The 23,560-nt window shown below is 48.2% G+C and overlaps 1 protein-coding gene across 1 annotated transcript in view; it reads left to right on the top strand.

Moving 5' to 3' along the window:
• Positions 1-23,560, top strand: part of ank2a (ankyrin 2a, neuronal) — a 64,449-nt gene that overhangs the window by 3,846 nt on the left and 37,043 nt on the right. The window contains exons 2-27 of the mRNA XM_084687010.1: positions 8,552-8,653; positions 12,795-12,893; positions 14,026-14,124; positions 14,334-14,432; positions 14,878-15,063; positions 15,290-15,313; positions 16,451-16,549; positions 16,671-16,769; positions 16,890-16,988; positions 17,199-17,396; positions 17,592-17,690; positions 17,891-17,989; positions 18,101-18,199; positions 18,492-18,689; positions 18,803-18,901; positions 19,022-19,120; positions 19,227-19,424; positions 19,612-19,710; positions 19,800-19,898; positions 20,001-20,099; positions 20,241-20,339; positions 20,527-20,599; positions 20,850-20,903; positions 22,334-22,460; positions 22,567-22,639; positions 22,751-22,854. Of these exons, the coding sequence (XP_084543136.1) occupies positions 8,552-8,653; positions 12,795-12,893; positions 14,026-14,124; positions 14,334-14,432; positions 14,878-15,063; positions 15,290-15,313; positions 16,451-16,549; positions 16,671-16,769; positions 16,890-16,988; positions 17,199-17,396; positions 17,592-17,690; positions 17,891-17,989; positions 18,101-18,199; positions 18,492-18,689; positions 18,803-18,901; positions 19,022-19,120; positions 19,227-19,424; positions 19,612-19,710; positions 19,800-19,898; positions 20,001-20,099; positions 20,241-20,339; positions 20,527-20,599; positions 20,850-20,903; positions 22,334-22,460; positions 22,567-22,639; positions 22,751-22,854 (2,822 nt within the window). The remainder of the gene's footprint in view (positions 1-8,551; positions 8,654-12,794; positions 12,894-14,025; positions 14,125-14,333; positions 14,433-14,877; positions 15,064-15,289; positions 15,314-16,450; positions 16,550-16,670; positions 16,770-16,889; positions 16,989-17,198; positions 17,397-17,591; positions 17,691-17,890; positions 17,990-18,100; positions 18,200-18,491; positions 18,690-18,802; positions 18,902-19,021; positions 19,121-19,226; positions 19,425-19,611; positions 19,711-19,799; positions 19,899-20,000; positions 20,100-20,240; positions 20,340-20,526; positions 20,600-20,849; positions 20,904-22,333; positions 22,461-22,566; positions 22,640-22,750; positions 22,855-23,560) is intronic.

Raw genomic sequence — 23,560 nt, 5'->3', positions numbered from 1 at the left:
GGGTCAGCTAAACGCATAGTCACACAGAACCGGGCTCTGACACATGCTATCAAATGTTTGTTATTCCCAGTTTGGGTATTCTAAATGAGGTAACTCTGTCCAGAAAGGCAGGCCAGTAACCCTATGTGTTGTATTTCCCTGCAGTGGAATACAGAGATGGAGTAATAAGCAGTGAGTTTCCCTGGAGACGGGGGGGTGGGGGGTCTGTGGGTTGGGACGTGTCACAGGAAGCTGACGTCAGCTGGTGAAGGGGGGTGGTTGGTGGGGGTTCCTTAGCGGATGGGACATCAAAGGGAAAAACATTTGGTTATTGAAGCATGAATTAGACAGAGGAAGCCATTCCCACCCCCTCTCTCCCAGTACTGCTTCATGGAGAATATGTCCTTAAACTGTATTTCCCATGGTGAATGACCCTCCTACACTAGCCTGTTAATACTGATACAGGAATCTGTCTGAGTCTTGGTACGTCTTTGTTTCTGTGTGAGTCTTTATTGGTGTGTCTGCAGGCCTATGTCTATAGCTCTGTTTCAGCATGTCAACACGTTTGTCCGTTTCTGCACACTCATGAGTATGAAAAGATACTCGTGAGATCCTGAACGACTGAACCGTTTTCTGAATTTGATTTAGCACCACTTCAGAGGAAATGCATCTAAGTTCCTGCTCCTAATCATTGCTTACTCTGTTTAGTCCTCCCAGGCACGTCCTGAGAACTCCGATGAAGGTTGCCTCTGAGTGCACCACCGAAGAAGAGCAGGCATAATCAGTTAATGCAACCTTGTCTGAAAGTGCCCCGTCGTTGCCATGGCGAGTGCTTGTTCAGGAGGATAACTGGTGCACTTGCTTAACAAATCATGTTTGTTTGTGTGTGTGGGGGGGGGGGGCAGCTGCCTTAATATGGTAGAGGCATTAAAACCAGGGTGTGGTCTCGCTCTCTCCCTCTCTCTCCCTTTCTCTCCCCTTCTCTCTCCATCTCTCTCCCTCTCTCTCTCTCCCTCCATCTCTCTCCCCCTCTTTCTCCATCTCTCTCTTTCTCTCCCTCTCCTGTCTCTGCCTCTCTCGGTCTCTCTTACATCACTCCCAATAGACATATCATCTGACTGTCAAGGTTGTGTTCCTTCTGCCTCCCCTCCACAAACGCTCCTCACTCTCCCTCCCTCTTCTCGGTCCCCTCCCTTCCCTATCTCTGTTAGTGCTACACAGATCAGGGTGTGGTCGTGTCTGCCTTTCAGACGGCCATGCACACTGCAGTGACTGTGTGTGTGTGTGGAGAGAGAGTGTTGTCCTGCGTTCTCCATGTCTCTGACCTTTTCCAAGGCTAGAAGAGAAGCAAATCAAAATATGGCCGAGACATTTGAGAGGCAGCTTCGAGCCAGCAGCCTTTTACTCTGCTAACTGTAGACACATGTACCCACCCTCACGGACAACATCCAGTATAACTACTACACTCGTCAGCCTCATGGACAACATCCAGTATAACTACTACACTCGTCAGCCTCATGGACAACATCCAGTATAACTACTACACTCGTCAGCCTCATGGACAACATCCAGTATAACTACTACACTCGTCAGCCTCATGGACAACATCCAGTATAACTACTACACTCGTCAGCCTCATGGATAACATCCACTGGCAGTATAGTACTGGATGATACAATGTAGTACAGCAGTACAATATAGAGGATAACATTAATCCTGAGGGATAACCACTAGTTATGTTGCCGGTTAACTATGACCATTTCTTGGATTAACAGGTTACATTGTATTCTTCTTAAGGTGGAGCAGCTTATCTTAAATCAAGTCAAATCCCCCCCCCCCAAATTACAAGCAATGTCACAGAGGACTTCATATAATTATGCCAAAGAACGGCACCTAAACCAACCTAAACCATCAAGGAAGACAAGGAAATACTCCCAGGAAAACTCATTGAGTAAAACATTTCAGAATCCATGTGAGGAGCAATTCAGTGAGGGATGCCCTCCTCCAGAGATGGCCGGTTACTCAGAGAGGTGCTGAACATAGTCATGCATCAGGAGTAGAGATAACAAATAAACATGTGCAAATGGATGTTGAAACACAGATATCCAAAGTTGGTGCATGTCAGTTTGGGCAGTGGTAGCCACAGGGCTGGGAAGCGTATGAACTTAAAGAGTTAATTACTGTGATCCACACTCCCTCTCTTCATGCCTGTTACAGTAATGCCCTGTCTTGGGGGCGATCAATATCTCCGTCTGTGTGTTTGTTTGTGTGTGTGTGTATGATAAAGAGAGTGTGTGTTATGACCCTGTATATATCATCTCATGTTTCAGATTGCCAGTTCAGGATTCAGCCCCAGCCCCAGATCAATATCTTGAGGAAAAGTGCACTTGTTTTTGTCTGAGTGTGTGTGCTTGTGTGAGGGTGTGTTTTTGTGCTTGTGAGTGTTTAGGCCGACTATGCAGACTAAAGACAGGTTTCTGCCACTCATTAAAACCACTCCCTATGAGAGAGAGAGAGAAAGAGAGAGAGAGAGAGAGAGAGAGAGAGAGAGAGATAGAGAGAGAAAGAGAGAGAGAGAGAGAGCGCAGAAATATGAACTTCATAATCTTCATAAAAGATGTATGCAGTCCTGAAGGCTGACTGGTCCTGAACACTCAGAGTGAGCCTCCATCCATTACAGCGGGAGACTGCGTCATCATCAGCAAAGCCTTGAGCTCCTCCGTTAGTCAACATGATCAGCAACGTCAACAACATCGTCCACAACAACAACAACCACGTCAATAATATGTCAATTGCGTGTGGCTGTAGCCTGTCTACGTGATGTTCTACACACAAGACACACATACACACTGACCAAAAAACAGAAAGGCACTTTTGTCACATCTTTCAGTTCTCCGCAGCATGTGCAGAGAAGCTAAATGAATCATTAGCACACACCTAAAAACAGTTCTGTTCTAGACTACTGCTGCTCTGTGATCAGGTGACCAATCAATAAGCTCATTAATCTCCCATCCAACCAAAATTCAACCTGCAAGCAAATTTGTATCTATTGTGTAGTGTGTACACACATGTGTGTGAGAGAGAGAGAAAAAAGAGAGAGATCGTAAGAGATACAGACAGAAAGAGAGAGAAAGAAAGAAACTACATGAGAGACACAGAGAGCGAGCGATACGTAGTGTCTGTGTTTGTAAACACCCCAAGATGTTTGGACCAAGCCCCCACCCCCACCTTGAAGCTTGAAACAAAGGCTAACATTTTGTTATGTTCATTAATTAAGGTTTTTACTGATAATCAATGTGGATTATTAGTAATATCTCTAATCAAACTGTGAAATGGTTTTATCAATACCCCCGATCCACCAGCAGAGAGTGCTACAGTCACAGATCAGATTTCAGAGCCTCCAATATTGTTCAGTAGCAGACTGACCCTCCTCTCCACCAGCCAGCGGGCATGCTCACTTTAACTCTGACAACATGGAAATGACTTTCTCTAAGTTTAATTGATTCAAATAAGAACTGACTCAGTTTAAATATTCACGCATTCACACTAAGAATGAAAAGAACATGCAAGTACATTGTGGGTTGGCATGTACAGATGAGTACATGTACACACACACTCAGAGCTGTCAGATAATATGTAGTCAAGACCGTTCCAGTAGGTGCAGTGCAGCAAAGCAATGATGAGACCGCACCACTTTCCAAAAGAGGGGGTTATTGTTTGCCCTCCCCATTTGTTTCAAATGGTGTGTTCCTTCCTGGATACTCTGGGATCAGAGAAGGACAAGCTGTACCAATGCCCGCCCTGCAGACACCCTGCCTGTTTCTCTTTGTAGGAAAGGAGAGGAGGAGAGGAGGAAAGGAGAAGAGTGTGATAAGAGGAGGGTAGAGGACAGAAGAGGAGAGTGGTGGGGAGAAGAGAGGTGAGAAGGGGAAGGGAGGAGAGAGGTGAGGTGAGGAGGGGAAGGGAGGAGAGAGGTGAGGAGGGAAGGGAGGAGAGAGGTGAGGAGGGAAGGGAGGAGAGAGGTGAGGAGGGGAAGGGAGGAGAGAGGTGAGGAGGGAAGGGAAGGGAGGAGAGAGGTAAGGAGGGAAGGGAGGAGTTAGGTGAGGTGAGGAGGGGAAGGGAAGGGAGGAGAGAGATAAGGAGGGGAATGGAGTAGTTAGGTGAGGTGAGGAGGGGAAGGAAGAAGAGAGGTGAGGAGGGAAGGGAGGAGAGAGGTGAGGAGGGGAAGGGAGGAGAGAGGTGAGGCGAGGTGAGGAGGGGAAGGAAGGAGAGTGGTGAGGAGGGTAGGATGTTGTAGCAGAGTAAGGGGGGGGGGGGGGTAACAGAGACAGTGGTTTGCAGTGGCTGGAGCTCTGGCAGTAGGTTGGCTGTTTGCTGGCATGCTGCCTGCCTAAAGCCCTTACACACTGAAACCTCTCTTACAGCTGTGGATCACACACACACATCCTGCTGATGTTCAGACAGCTGGCAGCTCCTGTGCACATCCTCTTTTGTGTGTGTGTGTCTGTGTGGTACTGTATGTGAGTGTATATATTTACCCCCCCCCCCCCACACACACCGGCCCATCCTCCTATCCTTATCTCTCAGTCTTTCATATGCTCGCACATGCCATTCACTGTGTGTCTGCTGTGTGTCTGTTAAACCTCTGGAGTTGCATTGACTCCAACTTCGACTCCCCATCCTCTCTCTCTGACTCTCTTTTTCTCTCGCTCTTTTCTCGCTCTCGCTCTTTATGTCCCTGCCTGTCTTTCTCTCGCTTTTTTTTCTCTTGGCACACATCTCTTTCTTGCTCTCATACTTTTTTCTTTCTATTTTTCTCTCTCCCTATCTCTCGCTCTCTCGCTCTCTTTATCTCTCGCTCTCGCTCTCTCTCTCTCTCTCTCTCTCTCTCTCTCTCTCTCTCTCTCTCTCTCTCTCTCTCTCTCTCTCTCTCTCTCTCTCTCTCTCTCTCTCTCTCTCTCTTGGTCCCTCAGTCTTTCTATATATTTCTCTCTTTCCACTGGATTCCTCGGGGAAAGTACAGACACTTTATTTTGCCTGTTCACAGATATGCAAAGGGCGTAGTTTTTTTCTGTGAAGTGCATTTCAAACTGGATTTCTGGAACCACAGCTCAGTCTGCTTTTGGATAAGTAGATCATCTTTTTGGACGATTATTGCATTCTGTTTTCCTTGGCTGCAGTCAAACTTGTGGCTATCAAGAACTACTCAGGCAACTCAGGGTGTGTCCCTCTGAGTCTCCACTTTAGTCACCTGCACAGGAAAGTGGGACCAGGTGTCTGAGTTTCTGAAGAGAGGAAGTGTGGGAGAAAGAAAGAGAGATTGTGTGTCTGGGTCAGTGTGGGTGAGTGTTTTCGTGTGTGTGTGTGTGTGTGTGTGTGTAAGCCATGGCCCATGCCGCGGCCCACCTGAAGAAGGCTCGAGAGTTTGAGCAGCTCCCTGAGCTCCAAGCCATCCAGAAAGCCAGGGAGAGAAGGCGACGCCACAGAGAGCGAGCCGAGCGCAAGCGGCAGGTAACCCCCACACAGACGCTATCTTCGTTACAAAGGCTTTGATGTCATATGTAAGAGATTTATATTCCTCTGTGCCCTGATTGGGATCACTGTAGTGTACATTACTTGCGGGTGGGGATGCATGTGTGTGTGGGACTTTGTGTGAGTGTGTGTGTGGGGGCTTGCCTGTGTGTGGGACTTTGCATATGTGTGTGTGTGTGTGTGTGTGGACTTGTGTGCGTGTAATCAGCTGAGCAGATTAAAAGGACAGTGGTGACGTGATGCTGGGTGTGATGCCCTGACCTGAGCTCCTGCGTTGGTGTGTGTGTGTTAGTGTGTGTGTGTGTGTGTTGGTGTGTGTGTGCTTGTGTGTGGGAGGGTATGAAGCAGGTCTTAGATGGAGGGCTTCAGGAAATTCAGGATATTGGGGATGTCACAGATGGCAGATGCGTCATTTAGATTAATAGAGATGCCCTGTATAGAATCTGTACACCACTAGTATGGTAGTAAGTAGGTTGGTGTAGGAATTAAATTGACAACTGAAAAGGATTAGTATACATAGTAGAATAGTGAAGAGATCGGAATGAGATTAGCTCCCTTCCTGAAGCATGAGTCCACAAGAACCAAAGGAATGAGAGCTGTTGACTATGCGGGTTGAATGTTCGAACATCAACAATGATGTAAACATTTAGAAGACCAATCTGATCCAAGATCCAATCTGTTATCCCTGATGGTTTAATCCTGTATGTACAATACAATGTCCAGGACTCACTTTATCTTAATCTACACTTGCGAGCACACACACACGCACACACACAAACAGACTTGCACACACACACAGAAACAATAATAGGGTCCTATAAGAGATTCTCTCAGTGTTTGTAGCCTGGGGTCACTTTGGGAACTGAATGCAACTGGAACACAGACCATTCTGCCCGCAACACACACACACACTCCCACATGACCAACCCACATATTGATTATGGACACTTTGCTGTACTAGACCACTCTACCCCTGAATTTCAGGATAATCCTTATAAAAAATGTTTTTTTAGTTTTGGTCAAACGTGAAGTAGACGTATGGTGGTGGAGATCTGATCCCAGACCAGGGATCAGGGTATAACCTTTAACCCCCTACCTCCTCTGCTTAGATCTCTGGCATTCCTGGAGAGCACCAGCGCCTGGGGGGCGGGGGGCATGGGCTCTGTCCCAGCCTGTACCCAGCGAGCACGCACCCCTCACTGGGGAGGTGGAGTCAAGGGCCTGGGCTGCCAGGGAGTGGCTGGGGGTAAAAATAGCCCCCGGGGCGGGAGAGGCCTGAGCTAGCTGGGGGAGAGTAGTGTTTACAAGGGGCAGTTGTTGCAGAGTGAAGGTTCAAGGACTGGGACAAGAGGGAGCCAGGGGGGGTTGAAAGAGGGGCAACAAGCGGACATAGTTCTGCATGGAGTCTGATCAGTATGGTTCAGTAGAGAGGGTCGAAGGCTTGGCTGCATGGGTGAAGGGGTGTAGGCCAAGATAAGCTAGCATCAGGCTAGAGACTGGTGTAAACTGGGTGCAGATATCTGAGTACAGAAGGGTGTGTGGACACTAGGCAGGATGGACTAGGGGAGGGTTTGAGGTAGACGTTAAAGACCACTGTACATGACATAAAGGACTGAGTCTGGACTGAACTTGGTGGAGAGACCTGAGCGGACCATCTCGTTTTTGGAGGCTGCTCACACCCATATAGGATTGCCCCCCCCCCCTCCCTCCCCGCCCTTAAGGCAACAAACAACAGCAAAAAGGCAGGTTGTGGTGTCGTGTGTTCTGGCACTATGGGCAATGCCTGTAGCTCCAGTAAGGGTGTGAAGACGGTGGGAAGCGACGCAGAGTTGAACCTTCAACCAGACGACTCCGGTTCTGACCCTGGATATGAGCCTGAAGCCCTGGTAAGACTGGGATGGAGAGAGGGATGGGGAGAGAAGGTGGAGGTGGGGCAGATGGGAGAGAGAGCTGCAAAAGGGAGGAAGGATGGGGGGGGGGAGGGAGAGTGCAGGGAGAGAAAACGGCATCTTGTCAGCATTTTTGTGTTAATGTAATTTATATCTGGAAACTGTTTGTGTGTGCAGTTTAAGAGCAGATATTATGCCTTCCAGAATGTATGTGTGTGTGTCAGATGACCTCATCGTTAGAGGGGATTTGACCCCATTAAGCGCTTGGATAGAGTCTGCGTCAAATGGGTGGCAAAGACCCAACTAAGATCAAGTCCTTTGATGCCCTGTCTGACCCTGTTAGTCAGAGAGCTCTCTCCTCCTGCAGGGTCCACCGCTTCACAAAACAACTTGAGTCAGTCACCCTTAATGAGAGTTTGGACGTCACGTTAGTATGATATCATCCAAACTTGGTCTTACTGTGAGTTTGAGTTTGTTCCCTTCACAATGTTACTGTAATAGGACAGAGTGCCTCCTGAATTTCCCAATCAATGACTGCTCAAATATGTTTTGAGTTTGTGTGTGTGTTTGTGTGTGTGTGTGCTTTCAGCTGTTTCTTCTCTGTAGTCCATGTGTCTGCGAGCTAAATGTAGGTACTTCAATCAAAAAACTGATGAGACTGGGAACACTGTTCTTGACACACACAGAAACATAGAGACACACACTGACACACACAGAAACACAGAGACACACACTGACACACACAGAAACACAGAGACACACACTGACACACACAGAAACACAGAGACACACACTGACACACACAGAAACACAGAGACACACACTGACACACACAGAAACATAGAGACACACACTGACACACACAGAAACACAGAAACACACTGGACATGTTCATGATAATGCTGCTGATGAGCTGACACACATGCAGCCGGGAGGCTTCAGCTCAACAAGTTAACACCACGAGGAACAGCCATTCAATGCTCACTCTCACATGTAATGGATCAAAACAGTCTCATAAAGTGACTTCTCTTTTTCCCTTCTCACCTCTCTTTCTCTCTCGCTCTACATCACTCCATTTCTCTCTCTTTCATCCATCTTTCCCTCTCTCACTCTGCATCATCCACCCACTGCTCTATCCATCCTCTCCACAGTCGGACAGCAACACCAGCTTCCTGCGTGCGGCGAGGGCGGGGAACCTGGACAAGGTCCTGGAGCTCCTGAAAGGCGGCGTGGACATCAGCACCTGCAACCAGGTGTGTGTGTGTGTGTTGGTATGAGAGTCACAGCTGGTTGAGTTCTGTTACATACTTCTTTATGTAATGGATTAACGTCTGCTCTAGAATGTTATTTGGCTTTTCACATCACAACTTATTCTTTTGTTGTGACAAGTTTTTTAAATCTTTTACGTAACGCGGACAGGGCTCTTTGTCTTAACGACGGTGCCACGGTGGGAACGCGGGGGGGCACAGTGGGTGGAGGGAGGAAAAGATCAAAGCCTCACACTCACTATTCTCTCAGTCATTCACTCATTCATTCACTCAGTCATACACTCATTCATTCACTCAGTCATTCACTCATTCATTCACTCAGTCATTCACTCAGTCATACACTCATTCATTCACTCAGTCATTCACTCAGTCATACACTCACACCCTCACACGTGCACATACAGTACAAGGCGAGCCCACATCCACACGCTCCTACACTGGGAACTGTGGATAGTCTTTTGTAGCAGTTCATGCCATTTTCTGGCACTGGCCGTTCCAGCTTAGAGTGATCAAACAGCTGGAGATCACAGACACAAATACACACTCACACACAGAGTAATAATCCTGTACAAAACCAAAAAAACTGCAGTCCCTTCATAATGACACAATCATTGACTCTGTTAACTTGAACAAACACATAGAACACTAGATACACTGTTCTGCCCCCCCTCCCCCACACGCACCCACTCACCCACCCACCACTCACCGCCCATAGTCTTACTGTGTTGTAGAAGACAGCTGAAGCCTCTGCAATGTGCTGAGTGTGGAACACATTGACAGCTGGGCCAGGTCTGTCTGATGCCTCGTGTCTCCATGGTGACTGAGGCTGCATATGTTGAGGGCCACCACAGATGTATGGAACGTACCCCAGTGTAAAGGGGTCTCGTCTAATACCTGGGGGGTTCTCAGGCCTGGCTCTTCTTCTGTCTCTCACACACAGCTGTTCTCACCCCCCCACTCCCCCCCCACTCCCCCTTCTCCCCACAACCTCACCCTGATACCACAAGAGGGGGAGGGAGTCACGGTTCAAAGAAAACCCCCTGCATCCCTAAATCTCACCCCCCTTTCCTGTCAGAATGATTTACAGTGGACACAAGGAGTCTTAAATAGGAGACTAGGGAGGAGCTGGTTGGGACTGTGAATGTAAATGTCTGTGTGTGTGTGGATGTGTACTGGAAGATTGAGTGGGAGTATACATGTGTCTACTCTGTCTGTAACACACTGCCCTCCTCACATTAACACACTGGTCTCACATTGGAGGAGCTCACCCCCCAGAATGTCCCATTGCAATCAAAGTTACCATTCCAACAATCGATTTGGCTGTTGTCATGGTAACGGCACTATATGTTTTGCGGGTCAACGCTTGTACTGCACGGACTGTCGTTGTTTCACAAACCGCCACACACACTCATGCGCCGGCACTTGCACATACAGACACACATATACACACATGTACATACACACACTCATCGCTTGCAATAAGAGACTGTTGGCATTCATTCTTGTGTGTAGTTGGGAGATCATGTACGATCCTTGGTCAGGTGATATTCAAGATATAAGTCAGGTTGGCTGTGTGTGTGTGTGTGTCTTGTTGTGTAAATGCCACTACCAAACAGCTGATCAGATTCCTGGTAAGAGTCACGAGGCAAACACTAATCAACAGCTTCTTGATTTTACCTTTGACCTTTCAACAACATTGCATTCTGTAACCCCAGGGAGGTGTTGGAAGTGGAGCAGAACACTGTATAACTAGAACTACAGGCCATCAGTGCCTGCTGGGCCACTCACTGCTCTATCCTCAGTGCCTGCTGGGCCACTCACTGCTCTATCCTCAGTGCCTGCTGGGCCACTCACTGCTCTATCCTCAGTGCCTGCTGGGCCACTCACTGCTCTATCCTCAGTGCCTGCTGGGCCACTCACTGCTCTATCCTCAGTGCCTGCTGGGCCACTCACTGCTCTACCCTCAGTGCCTGCTGGGCCACTCACTGCTCTATCCTCAGTGCCTGCTGGGCCACTCACTGCTCTATCCTCAGTGCCTGCTGGGCCACTCACTGCTCTATCCTCAGTGCCTGCTGGGCCACTCACTGCTCTACCCTCAGTGCCTGCTGGGCCACTCACTGCTCTATCCTCAGTGCCTGCTGGGCCACTCACTGCTCTACCCTCAGTGCCTGCTGGGCCACTCTGCTATATCCTCCCCTCACACTGTCTTACCTGAAGAGGAAGCACAGTCTGGTACCACTGCAGTGACATGAGGAGCAGGAGGAGGAGCAGTAGGAGGAGGAGGAGGAGCAGGATTAGGAGGAGGATGAGGAGGAGCAGGAGGAGCAGGATGAGGAGGAGGCTGAGGAGGAGCGGGAGGAAAGCAGGAGGGGAAACCTGTGTATTTCAGACATCTGACGGTGAAGAGGGAGAGAGAAAAAGAAAGGAAGAAAGGGGGAGTGAGAGAAACAGGGAGAGGGAAGGAAAGAGAGAGAGTAAGAATCGGATAAAGGACGATCAAGATTTACGTCTGTCAGTGTAGACACATGTAACGATAATCTATTAGGATGCTGTACTCTCAGCTTCTTATCCTAGTGTGTAATCACCATGGTGATGAGTAATCATGGTTATCAAATGTATGCAACTGATTTCTGCAGAACCTGTTTTATCGTATCTTTCTTTAGACCATATGACATTGCGAGTGTGTGTGCCTCCTCCTTAAATGTGCAGTTCTTAAAGCACGTTGTGCACGCGCGTGTTTATGCGTGTGTTAACCTACCCCCACAATGAAAGGCCAAGCTCTCTCCATCCTAATCCCACCACACGGTAATCTGTGGTGAGTGATATTACTCTCTAATCCACAGGCTTTTATTTTCCCCTTCCATCTCTGTCCCTGCTACCCTGCTACCTACCCTGGTCCACCCTTCGATAGCTGACGAAGGGAAAATCCCAGCCTTTTATTATCATGTTACTAATGAGATTAGATGTTGGCTGGGGCAGGGCTGGGGCTGGGACTGGGTGTGTTGCATGGTTGTTATAAATCAATGCACTTTCCATTCCTTCTCTGGTGCAACTGTAGGTTCATTAGCTAAGTGAAGTCAGGACTGGTTGTGAGATGAATATACTGTATTCCGAGCATGATCATATCTGATTCTGGATCTGAGGGGAGGGGTGACACTCTAACATAGCAGGAAGCTCTCTCAACCACAGACTTTATGTAGGAATGATATCATCTCATTACAGAAACATCAATCACATTTCTATTATGACGCACAAACACGCATATATTCCCACAATGCCCTCAGACAAATGTCGTTTTCCATTTAGAAGTGGTGACATTTTCGACCGCTTCTAAAAATGAATGTGTTCGCGTGTTGGTGTGTGCTTCCTCGAGACTCTCAGTGATGGTGCAGAAACTTGAGACCATATGGCTGTTTGGCATTTAGGCGACTCACTGTAGACGTGTGTGTGTATGTAATGCCCAGAATGTGTGTCACAGTACGTGTATGGGTGCGCGAGTGCTGTTGGTGTTGGTGAACTCGCGCCAAGGAGCGGGAACAGGGGTCTGAGTTTGGGGGTGAGGGAGATAAGGAGGGGATAGCAACATAGCACCTGTCTTTCCTTCAGTGCTGAAGAAGGTTTTGAAAGCAAGAGGGACTGTCGCTGCTCTGTGCCTGTCTGAGACTGCCAGCCAGGGAGGAACAATCCCAGGTCCCATCCCTCTGCAAGTCTCTGCACCCACACCAGGGGAACAGGGGGAATTGGTGCAAATCACTTAACCCCCTCTCAACAAAAAGAGAGAAACAAGGAGTAGATGAGAAAGAAAAAAACGACGTTATCGAGACGACACGAAGGGGAGAGAGGAAAAATAGACCAGGATTAAGTACGCATGATGGTGGAGGAGGAGGATGAGGTGAAACTTTTTTTTTGTGTGTGTGTGTTTGCGTGTGTGTGTGTGTTTGCGTATTCTTTTTACACATGCTCATTGTTTTTACTTTCATGTGTTGTGATGGTTTTAAAGTACTTTTACAAGCAGATCAACATTATTTAATTCAACAACTGACTTCAGAACTATCTCCCTGCAGTTGAACACTGTGAATGGATGGATTGTGTCATTTAACAACTATCCCGGGATCTGTGTGTCTAGAATGGTCTCAACGCACTGCACCTGGCAGCCAAAGAGGGGCATGAGGACCTGGTGGAGGAGCTGCTGGAGAGAGGCGCGCCGGTTGACTCTTCCACTAAGGTAACCGTGGCAACCCCTCACTCTCATGCTTTTGACTCTGCCGCTAAGGCAACAGTGGTAACCCCTCCCCCCTGACCTTGACCTTCAAATTAACCAGAATCAGGATGTAGTCACTGCCTTTTCGGCTCAACTAAAGTCACCATTATGTAGCCGTGACCCTGTCAACTGTTTACCCAACCCCAGAGCCTTTACCCAGCCATAAACCTGACCCCTGACCCTAACTCTAACCCAAGAGACGAGACAGACCAACATTTTGCGCAGTCATCTTTTGTTCTCCCTCTAGTTACGAGATGTTAGAGGAGGGAAGGAGAGGAGAGACAACGAGCATAGAGAGGGAGCGGATGAAAGCAGGATCAGTGTTTCCGAGGTGTAAATCACTGACTGGAATCTTACTCATCCTTGGTGTCTGTCATCTGATCTGGTAGAGAAAGGGGGGGGGGGGAGAGAGGGTCAGAGGGACAGAAAGAAGGAGGGAGAGAGTTAGAAAGGACGGGGAACATGAGCAAAGGGTATCAGATGACGAGGGTCGCTCTTCAACAGACGTAAACAACCTCCAGTGAATCTCTCCCAACTGTCTATCCATCAGTCCTCTCTCTTTCCCTCCCCTCCCTCTATGGCTTTTTTTTGGCCCCCTCATTTTAAAATGAAAAACAAAATTCTGTCTAAGCTGCTGATCTATCCTTATCTTAGTTTTTCTCTCACCTTCCACTCTTCCTCTCTCCACTCTTGTGCCCTCCCTCAATCATTTAATTCCATCTATTGATCAGTTAAACCATGATCTGATTTGATTATGTCAGATAAACCGTAGATTTGCTGCTTGTGTCTAGTGTTCTCGTCTGTGATTGGTAGATCACATTGGTTTGATACATCCTGTTAACAGCTGATGGGCATCATGTGCCATCTCATCAGTGTGGTGTTAATGTGGCCTTGTGTGTCCTTCACACCCCATGAAACACATTAATCCGCACACACGCTCTCTCACACACACACACACACTCTCTCACATACACACACACACAAACTCTTCTCCACACATACACACACAAACTATTGTACACACACACACACACCAGATACACACAGATTCACAAAGACACAGACATTCACACAATTTCCTAAATGTTCCCTGCAGAAAGGAAATACTGCCCTTCACATCGCCTCTTTAGCTGGACAAAGAGAAGTGGCCAGACTGCTGTTGAAGAGAGGGGCAGATGTCAATGCCCAATCACAGGTCAGAACTCTGAGAATGAAGACTCATATTAGTAAAGTCTGATAAGACCTGTTCTGTTCTCCCTTGGTTAGAACTGTACCTGGAAGCATTGGTAGGTCCAACTTACATTACATGGAGGTGTTCAGTTCAGTTCTCTGTAACTGTGTGTGTGTGTGTGTGTGTGTGTGTGTGTGTGTGTGTGTGTGTGTACGTATTTGTTTTCTCGGCAGAATGGTTTCACGCCTCTGTACATGGCGGCCCAGGAGAACCACCTGGAGGTGGTGCGGTACTTGCTGGAGAACGAGGGGAACCAGAGCACTGCCACAGAGGTCTGTCTGCCTGCCTGCCTGCCTGCCTGTCTGCCTGTCTGTGTGTCTGTATGAATGTCTGCCTGCCTGCCTATCTGTCTGTGTAAACCTATGTCTGTTTGCCTGTCTGTGTGTCTGTATGAATGTCTGCCTGCCTGCCTGTCTGTCTGCCTGTCTGTGTGTCTGTCTGCCTGCCCGCCTGCCTGCCTGCCTGCCTGCCTGCCTGCCTGCCTGTCTGTCTGTCTGTCTGTCTGTCTGTCTGTCTGTCTGTCTGTCTGTCTGCCTGTATGTCTGTCTGCCTACCTGTCTGCCTACCTGACTGCCTACCTCACTGTCTACCTGACGGCTTACCTGACTGCCTACCTGATTGTCTACCTGACGGACAACCTGTTTGCCTGCCTGACTGTCTACCTGTCTGCCTACCTGACTGCCTGCCTGTCCTCAAGAATCTCCATTCTGTGTTCAGGATGGCTTCACCCCGCTGGCCATCGCTCTTCAGCAGGGCCACAACCAGGTGGTGTCCCTGCTGCTGGAGCACGACACCAAGGGCAAGGTCCGCCTGCCAGCGCTGCACATCGCCGCACGCAAGGACGACACCAAGTCTGCCGCGCTGCTGCTGCAGAACGACCACAACGCAGACGTGCAGTCCAAGGTGAGGGGGGGGGGGGGGGGGGCAGGGGAGAGGAGGTCTGGGGCAGAGGATCGGTGGTCGTGTGACCCTGTTGTGTTTTTCCAGCGTCAGGATATGTGTGTGTTTGTCTTTTGACTAAACGATCCCCCTTTAACAAGCCAACACCAACCACCTTCCTGCCCTTCCTTTCTCTCCCTCTTGTCTCTCTCCCCGCTTCTCTCTCTCCCTCTCGTTGCGGCCATGCCAGATGATGGTCAATAGGACTACGGAGGTATACTGACTCAACCTTTCCTCTCTTCCTCCATTCTTTCCTCCTCCCTCTGTCTCTTGTGCTCTCACTGGGATCATGTTAACTACTGTGTTGCATGCTGGTCTCATAGACATGTCTGGTCTTGGTCTCTGTCTGTCTGTACTGTTTGGTTGTGTGCAAAATACACCCTGCATGATCTCTCAGGGTGATTACAATCATGTCTTGTTGGGGATAGACTCCCCATGAATGTGATTCTCTTGTTTATTTGTGTTTAGTTTGTTCAAATTTGTTCAAATTCAAATTTTTACTTTATTTATTGCATCAGGGATCATCCTCTGACAATGTTGAGATAACAAATAATTATTTGAAATAATCGTCAATAAGACAAGATAAAATCAAATAGTGTGTTGTTGATTTACCAGTTACATTTTTGTTCTGCATGTACACATAATTCATTTGATTAAAACGTGATATAAGTCTGATTGTGTTAGACACAGTTCTTTCTTTAACTCTGTTTCTCAAATTACACCATGTCTAACAGAATGGGAAGGTAAGGAGAGAAGTGTCTGTCAATTAGAAATCTATACATTCCTGTATTTACATTTTACCGTATTTATATATTTCTGTACTTGTATAATGTTATTAAATATCTATAGTGTGTAGTCATTTTCTTTTTCTGTAGGTTTCTTTTGACAAGTTACTATGTTTTTTGTGTTCATTTATTATTAAGCATGGGAACAGTTGGTGGTGGTTGCATGTGCAATATTTTGCATGTATATTTTTCCTGACTTCTTCCGTTTCTAGCCCTCAGTTTCTCTTTCTTTTCAGAAGCATGTATATATTTACTCTCTAGGCTCCTTCCTACTGTTTGCAGTGGAACATCTAATTTCACTAATTTAATCTTTTTCTTTCTTTTTCTCTTTTAACCCCTGCCCACATCCCATTCTATCTCCTCTCTCGTTTCCATCCCACTGTCTCCGTTTTTCGCTCTTCCTCCTCTTTCTCTTTCTCTTCCTCCTCCTCTTCCTCATCTCTTCCTTCTCTTTCTCATCCTCTCTTCCTCCTCCACTCCACTCCTCTTCCTTTTCCTTCTTCTCTCCTCCTACTCATTCTCCTGCTCTCCTGCTCTCCTCCCCTTCTCCTCTCTCTCTTTAACAGAGTGGTTTCACGCCTCTGCACATAGCTGCTCACTATGGCAACGTGAATGTCTCCACCCTACTGCTAAATAGAGGGGCTGCTGTGGACTTCACAGCCAGGGTACGCCCCCCGCCCTCTCTCAGCCAATCACAGACCCCGTCTACCAAGAACTGGTGTGGCTTGGCCACTCACAACCTACAACAGCTGTATCCCTGACACTGTGTATAATATGTGTCCTCAGAATGGAATAACCCCCTTGCATGTGGCCTCCAAGAGAGGAAACACCAACATGGTGGCCCTGCTGCTGGACCGAGGAGCTCAGATCGATGCCAAGACCAGGGTGAGGGACACACACACACAACAGACATGTGCCCTGCTGTCACTGTCAACTGAAGCCCTTCTGGCATGAATAATGAGCTTGTAAGTAACACATGAGTCTGTTCCTGTGTGTGTGTCTCAGGATGGCCTCACCCCGCTGCACTGCGCGGCCAGGAGTGGACACGACCCAGCACTGGAGCTACTGCTGGAGAGAGGAGCACCCATGCTAGCGAGGACCAAGGTACACACAGAAGTAGACGGATGTACAAGCACACAGTCACACGCGCACACCTGCACACACACGGACGCACACATATGGATACGCGCTCACAAATGGACACGCGCACGCATGCATACACACTGTATCTGCAGTCATAAACTGGCTTGGATGGGCTGAATCAAGGGCGCAACTTCTCCTTGTTTCTCTCTGTTTCTCTCCCTCCTTCCACAGAACGGCTTGTCCCCGCTCCACATGTCGGCCCAGGGCGACCACGTGGAGTGTGTGAAGCACCTGCTGCAGTACAAGGCGCCTGTTGATGATGTCACTCTGGACTACCTGACAGCAGTGCACGTGGCGGCCCACTGTGGACACTACCGGGTCACCAAGCTGCTGCTGGACAAGAGGGCCAACCCCAATACGAGGGCGCTGGTACTGAACACACACACACATATTCACACATGCTCGCGCACACACACAGACAATGACCCGTTTTATGTCGATCCATCCTACCCCTTCCCTCTCTCTCTCTCTCTCTCTCTCTCTCTCTCTCTCTCTCTCTCTCTCTCTATCTCTCTATCTCTCTCTCTCTCTCTCTCTCTCTCTCTCTCTCTCTCTCTCTCTCAGAATGGCTTCACCCCCCTGCATATTGCCTGTAAGAAGAACCGAGTGAAAGTGATGGAGCTGCTGATCAAGTACGGAGCCTCCATCCAGGCCATTACTGAGGTGAGACACCAGGGGGCGCCGTGTCATGGGGAGCAGCAGGGATTGGTTAGGTTGTGAGTCTTTGTTTCCATATACTATGGGGGCAATAGACATTTTGAAACAACCTGGCTTGGGCCCTCTTCTGTCTCGTCTCTCTCTCTCCCTCTCTCTGTGTCTCTCTCTCCATCTGTCTCTCGTTCTCTTCCTATCGATCTCTCCAGTCGGGTCTGACGCCCATCCATGTAGCAGCGTTCATGGGCCACCTGAACATTGTCCTGCTGCTGCTGCAGAACGGAGCCTCGCCCGACGTCTGCAACATTGTGAGTGACGCTGGCATCCAATAGCAGCCCACTTCCAACCCGCCAATAGTTGTGCACTTCCTGTAATTGTTATCCGACCATGAACTGGACGTGTGTGTGTGTGTGTCTCAGCGTGGAGAGACAGCCCTCCACATGGCAGCCCGTGCAGGTCAGATGGAGGTGGTTCGCTGTCTGCTGAGGAATGGAGCTCTGGTTGACGCTGTGGCCAGGGTGAGACCATCTGCCACTGACACACCTGACCCCAGACACACCTGACCCCAGACACACCTGACCCCAGACACACCTGACCCCAGACACACCTGACCCCAGACACACCTGACCCCAGACACACCTGACCCCAGACACACCTGGCAGACACACATGCCACACATGCCCCGCACACACACCTGGTGCACTAATGACACAGATAACTTGCATTCACATCTATAAGGGACACCTGACACACACACCTGGAGCGACAGGCGCGGGGGAAGGCACCTTTTCACACACCTGACTTCCCCAGGAGGACCAGACCCCGCTCCATATCGCGTCTCGCCTGGGGAAGATGGACATCGTCCAGCTGCTGCTGCAGCACATGGCCCACCCTGACGCCTGCACCACCAACGGCTACACCCCCCTGCACATCTCCGCCCGGGAGGGCCAGCTGGACACGGCTGCTGTGCTGCTGGAGGCTGGAGCCTCGCACTCACTGGCCACCAAGGTGGAGACACACACACACACGAACATACACACACGTCAACAAACACACACCCTGACATGTATACACTCACACACACACTATAACCAGTGCCACATTTTCATTTCCCTCTCCAGAAAGGGTTCACCCCCCTACACGTAGCAGCTAAGTACGGAAGCCTGGAGGTAGCTAAGCTTCTGCTGCAACGCAAGGCTCTCCCTGACGACGCTGGCAAGGTGGGCAGGAATAGACACTCCTGATGTCTACAAGATGTGTATGTCCAATCGGAATATTCATTTGGAATATTCATTGAGAATATCCAGTGAGACTGTAGAGTTCTTCCCTATTTCTCTCAGAACGGCCTCACTCCCCTGCACGTCGCCACTCACTATGACAACGAACAGGTGGCGCTCTTGCTGCTGGACAAAGGGGCGTCGCCCCACGCCACTGCCAAGGTGCGGCTAGCTACCAGCCAGATGTTATGTCAGCACTCACACACACACACACACACACAGACACGCCCCTGCATGTGTGACACCCGACGTGCTCCTTGTGATCCAGAATGGCTACACGCCTCTCCACATCGCGGCCAAGAAGAACCAGACGAGCGTGGGCTCGTCCCTGCTGCAGTACGGCGCGGAGACCAACGCCTTGACCAAGCAGGGCGTCACCCCGCTGCACCTGGCGTCTCAGGAGGGCCACGCAGAGATGGCTAGCATTCTGCTGGCCAAAGGAGCCCACGTCAACACAGCCACCAAGGTGACACACACAAACGCATCTTTTCATTCCGTTTTGTTCTCCAGCTACGTTTTCTTCTTTAAGTCTGCTGACGTAAAAGAAGTCCACAACTCTACAATGACTGTCCTCTTTCTCTCTCGTTCTCTCTCTCACTCTCTCTCTCTCTCTCTCTCTCTCTCTCTCTCTCTCTCTCTCTATCTCTCTCCAGAGTGGACTGACCCCTCTACACCTCGCTGCTCAAGAGGACAGAGTCCACGTAGCAGAAACCCTGGCTAAACATGATGCCATCCTGGACCAGCAAACAAAAGTGAGAATACACACACACACACACACATTCTGTCCACACACACATGCACACGCACTCACTAATGACGAGTGTCTGATGTTACTCCTCAGCTGGGCTACACCCCCCTCATAGTCGCCTGTCACTATGGAAATGCCAAGATGGTCAACTTCCTGCTGCAGCAAGGTGCTGGTGTCAATGCCAAGACTAAGGTCAGAGACACGCTTCTTTTCTGATTCTGTATTGGCGTGATATATAATTTTTACATTAAAGTTGTCAATAATCTGTGTGTGTGTGTGTGTGTCTTCCTACAGAATGGATATACTCCCCTCCACCAGGCAGCACAGCAGGGGAATACACACATCATCAATGTCCTGCTGCAGCATGGGGCCAAACCCAACGCGACCACTGTGGTAGGGCACACACACACACCCTTACACACACACACACACCCTTACACACACTCCCACATATGCACACACCTGCCTATATCAAATGACCGCATTTTCCCTACTTTCCATTTTTGGTCTCTGCATCGCTCCCTCTCCCTGCAGAATGGAAACACTGCTCTGTCCATCGCCCGGCGTCTAGGCTACATCTCTGTGGTGGACACCCTGAAGGTTGTCACGGAAGAGGTCATCACCACCACAACGGTATGTGATCACAACTAATCAAGAGAAGCTGTATAATTCCAGCTTTTGCCAACATATGCGCTTAAAGTTTAATGATGAATCAATCAGTGTGCTCATTGGCTCATCTCCATTGGCTCATCTCCTGTCTCCACATGTTTGTCTCGGTTGTGATTGGCCAAACTCTCACGGTTACCGTTAACGGTGACAGACGGTGACAGAGAAACACAAGATGAACGTTCCGGAGACAATGACAGAGATTCTCGACGTGTCAGATGAGGAGGGTGAGTGAGATGTGTCAGGTGATCCATGTCATGTGTTCATCCTACTGGGACGTTGTACCTCTATTTTTGGAAGTTCTTACAGCTGGGTGTTCCAGAGTAAAGTCGTTTCACAGCCCAGGTCCTTATGGCTGTGTATTCTGGTTAATATTGTTTTGTGTGTACCATAACCCTGTATTCCTGGGTAATGTAGTTATAGGTCAGGCCCAGGCAGCTTCATATTCTGGATAATGTAGTTCTGTGTGTTGTGTAGCCCTGAGGCTGATGGATGAAGAGCCGTTCTCTGACGTGTCTGTGGAACTGGAAGGTACTGGAAGGTACTGAGGACAGACAGGCAGGCTGTGTTGTCAGTACCGCTGTCTGTCCGTTCGTCCGTCAGTCTGCTTGTCAGTTTGTCTGGAGGATAGAGTGTTGTCTTTCAAGCATCACAACTCGTCCAGCTTCTGTGTATGCTTGACTCACACTTCATCTAGCTGTAGTGGTTAGAAGGAACTGAAAAGGCTGTTACAGCTGATGAATCCTCTCATATTTACTAACGTCGAATTTGAGTGGATTCTTAAGTCTTTTCCCCTTGTCTCTCAGAATTAGTATTTTGGGGACAGAAATGAAGGGAAAAAGACAACAAAAACGGATATTATTAAGATATTTGAAAGTCAAAATTCTCAACACTTGCACTGATACGCTTTTCACCTTTGTAAAGAAAAAGGAGGGAGTGGAATGTTTTCTAACCAGTAACACTGTAGCCATCATTTTAATCCTGTCCTGTCTATTACGTTGCTGCACTCAGGTGTTCATATGCTGTAACTACAGGAGTTACCAACGGTTAACCCTTGTTGTGCATTGCAATGAATAATATCACTTACTACCAACAAGGCTCCTAGTATAGAAATTGATTAGACATATTGGGGGTAAATTTTATGATTTTAATTTCATGAGAATAACAAAATGGTTGGCTTCAAATAATGGAATGGCCAGCACCGTTTCCGAGATTAAACCCTTTTGAGTTGGCTTAGAAGGAACTGGGGATGAAGGTGAAAGCTAAGCAAACTATGAGTGCAACACATTTGGGAGAACGTCTGCAACAGTTTTGGGAAGAACTTTTAAGATTTGATTTCCGTTGTAGAAAGAATGCATCGAGTGTGTTCAGCTGTTATATCTATAAAGGTGGTTACTATGATGAGTACAAAGTTGTAATTTAATTTTGTTAAAATGATACAGTGATTTATTTTGATCTACACATTGTTTTGTGTTTTTTTATATAAGATTTTTGGTAAAAAAAATTGAACGGTAGCTAATTTTCTAACAATGTCAAAAAACAGATTGTTTTGCTTAATGTATACTGCATGCTACAGCTTGTTAGTTTCTTATAATGTTATAAGACACTTAAGTTCACTCCATGTCCGATATAGATCTAGCTGGGTAGTTACTGCTATCTCAAATGAAACTGAAATCACATTCAGACACCACCCTGCCATAACTTTCAACTTTATTGAAAAACTTGATTGTCCGGTAACAAGCGCAAGCAAAGGCTCTGATAATAACAGTGTTAGTAATGTCACATCCAACTACTGTGCAAATAAGTAGACCTACAGTATGTCATGCACACCATTTTGAAGAAAAGCACTCATATGAGGCAAAATAAAGTATGAATGTTACAGGGAAAAAATGAGCAAACATTGCTGTAGAAAGCCTGTAACTACAAATCCAAATGCTGCTGTCCCCCCCCCCCCCCTCCAGGTGAGGACACAATGACAGGGGATGGAGGAGAGTACCTGAGGGCTGAGGACCTGCGGGAGCTGGGGGATGACTCCCTGCCTGGACAGTACCTGGAGAGCTTCAGCTACATGAGTCACAATTTGGACAGGTCAGACTCAAGCACACACGTATAGTACACACAGGGTAAACACACACAACCTTTAACAGTAAACACAAACACACTCATGGTCCTGTGCTCTGTCCCGGTCTTGTAGCAGATCCCACCAGACTCCAATTCACCACCAGAGAGAAGGGGTCCTAATAGAAGAGATCTTCACCAGTCACCAGGTGAGCAAACACACACCAGCAGTTGTACCAAACCCTCACATGTTTATAGACCACAGAACATTGACTGAGAGTTTCAGTGGGATTGATGTTTGTGCTGTGGTTGGTTTCCAGATGTCGTCTCTCTCGAGGAATAATGACAAGGACTCGTTTCGTCTGAGCTGGGGCGCTGAGCACCTGGACAATGTGGTGTTGTCCTCCAGCCTGCTACACTCAGGGTCAGGGCAGTGCACACACACACAAATGCACTTTCACACACACAGACTTACACACAGAAGGCCTTGGTATACTCCAGTTTTGTGCACGTGGCATTGTTCACATAATCTATTGCGTTCTTTATGTCAACATGGATGTTTAAAATGTCCACTAGGAGGCAGGTCAGCGACAAAACATTTTGTGACTCAGTACGTTGACAACTACTTCAGAACAGCAGTTATTCCATGGCGACATAGGAGGAGGTATTGCTAATTTATGTCTTTATGTATGATTATGAGTCACCTCACATATTTTCTCTTTAAAATATACAGCCATCATGTACTACTATTTCTTCACTGTTTCGTGTTTTGATCACGCAGCAGGTCAGAGGTAGCCTGATGTTGTCATACTCATTATTCAAGTCAGAATATGAGTCGGATGACTCTCCGTTGGGCTGTGACTATGGGGCGTGTTTCAACCGAACTCGTAAAACAAATGCCTCTTCGCTCAATTGGATAGACCTACAACCAATCAGAGCAACGTAATATGTTGTTTGTTGAAAACAAATTCAACCCAAGCGCTCTTTGGGGACGTGGTTGATCATGTTACTGTTGATCATCTGTCCATCATCCTATAAAGCCCACCCTGACAATTTCATTGGTCCGAACAGCTCCTGTTCGGGTATAGTTGTTCCGCAACCGAGCTACTCCAGACCCAACTTCCCGACCA

Source organism: Hypomesus nipponensis, chromosome 22, assembly GCF_054491055.1.
Source record: "Hypomesus nipponensis isolate SF chromosome 22, ASM5449105v1, whole genome shotgun sequence".
Taxonomy (NCBI): domain Eukaryota; kingdom Metazoa; phylum Chordata; class Actinopteri; order Osmeriformes; family Osmeridae; genus Hypomesus; species Hypomesus nipponensis.
This window is presented reverse-complemented; position numbering and strand designations above follow the sequence as displayed.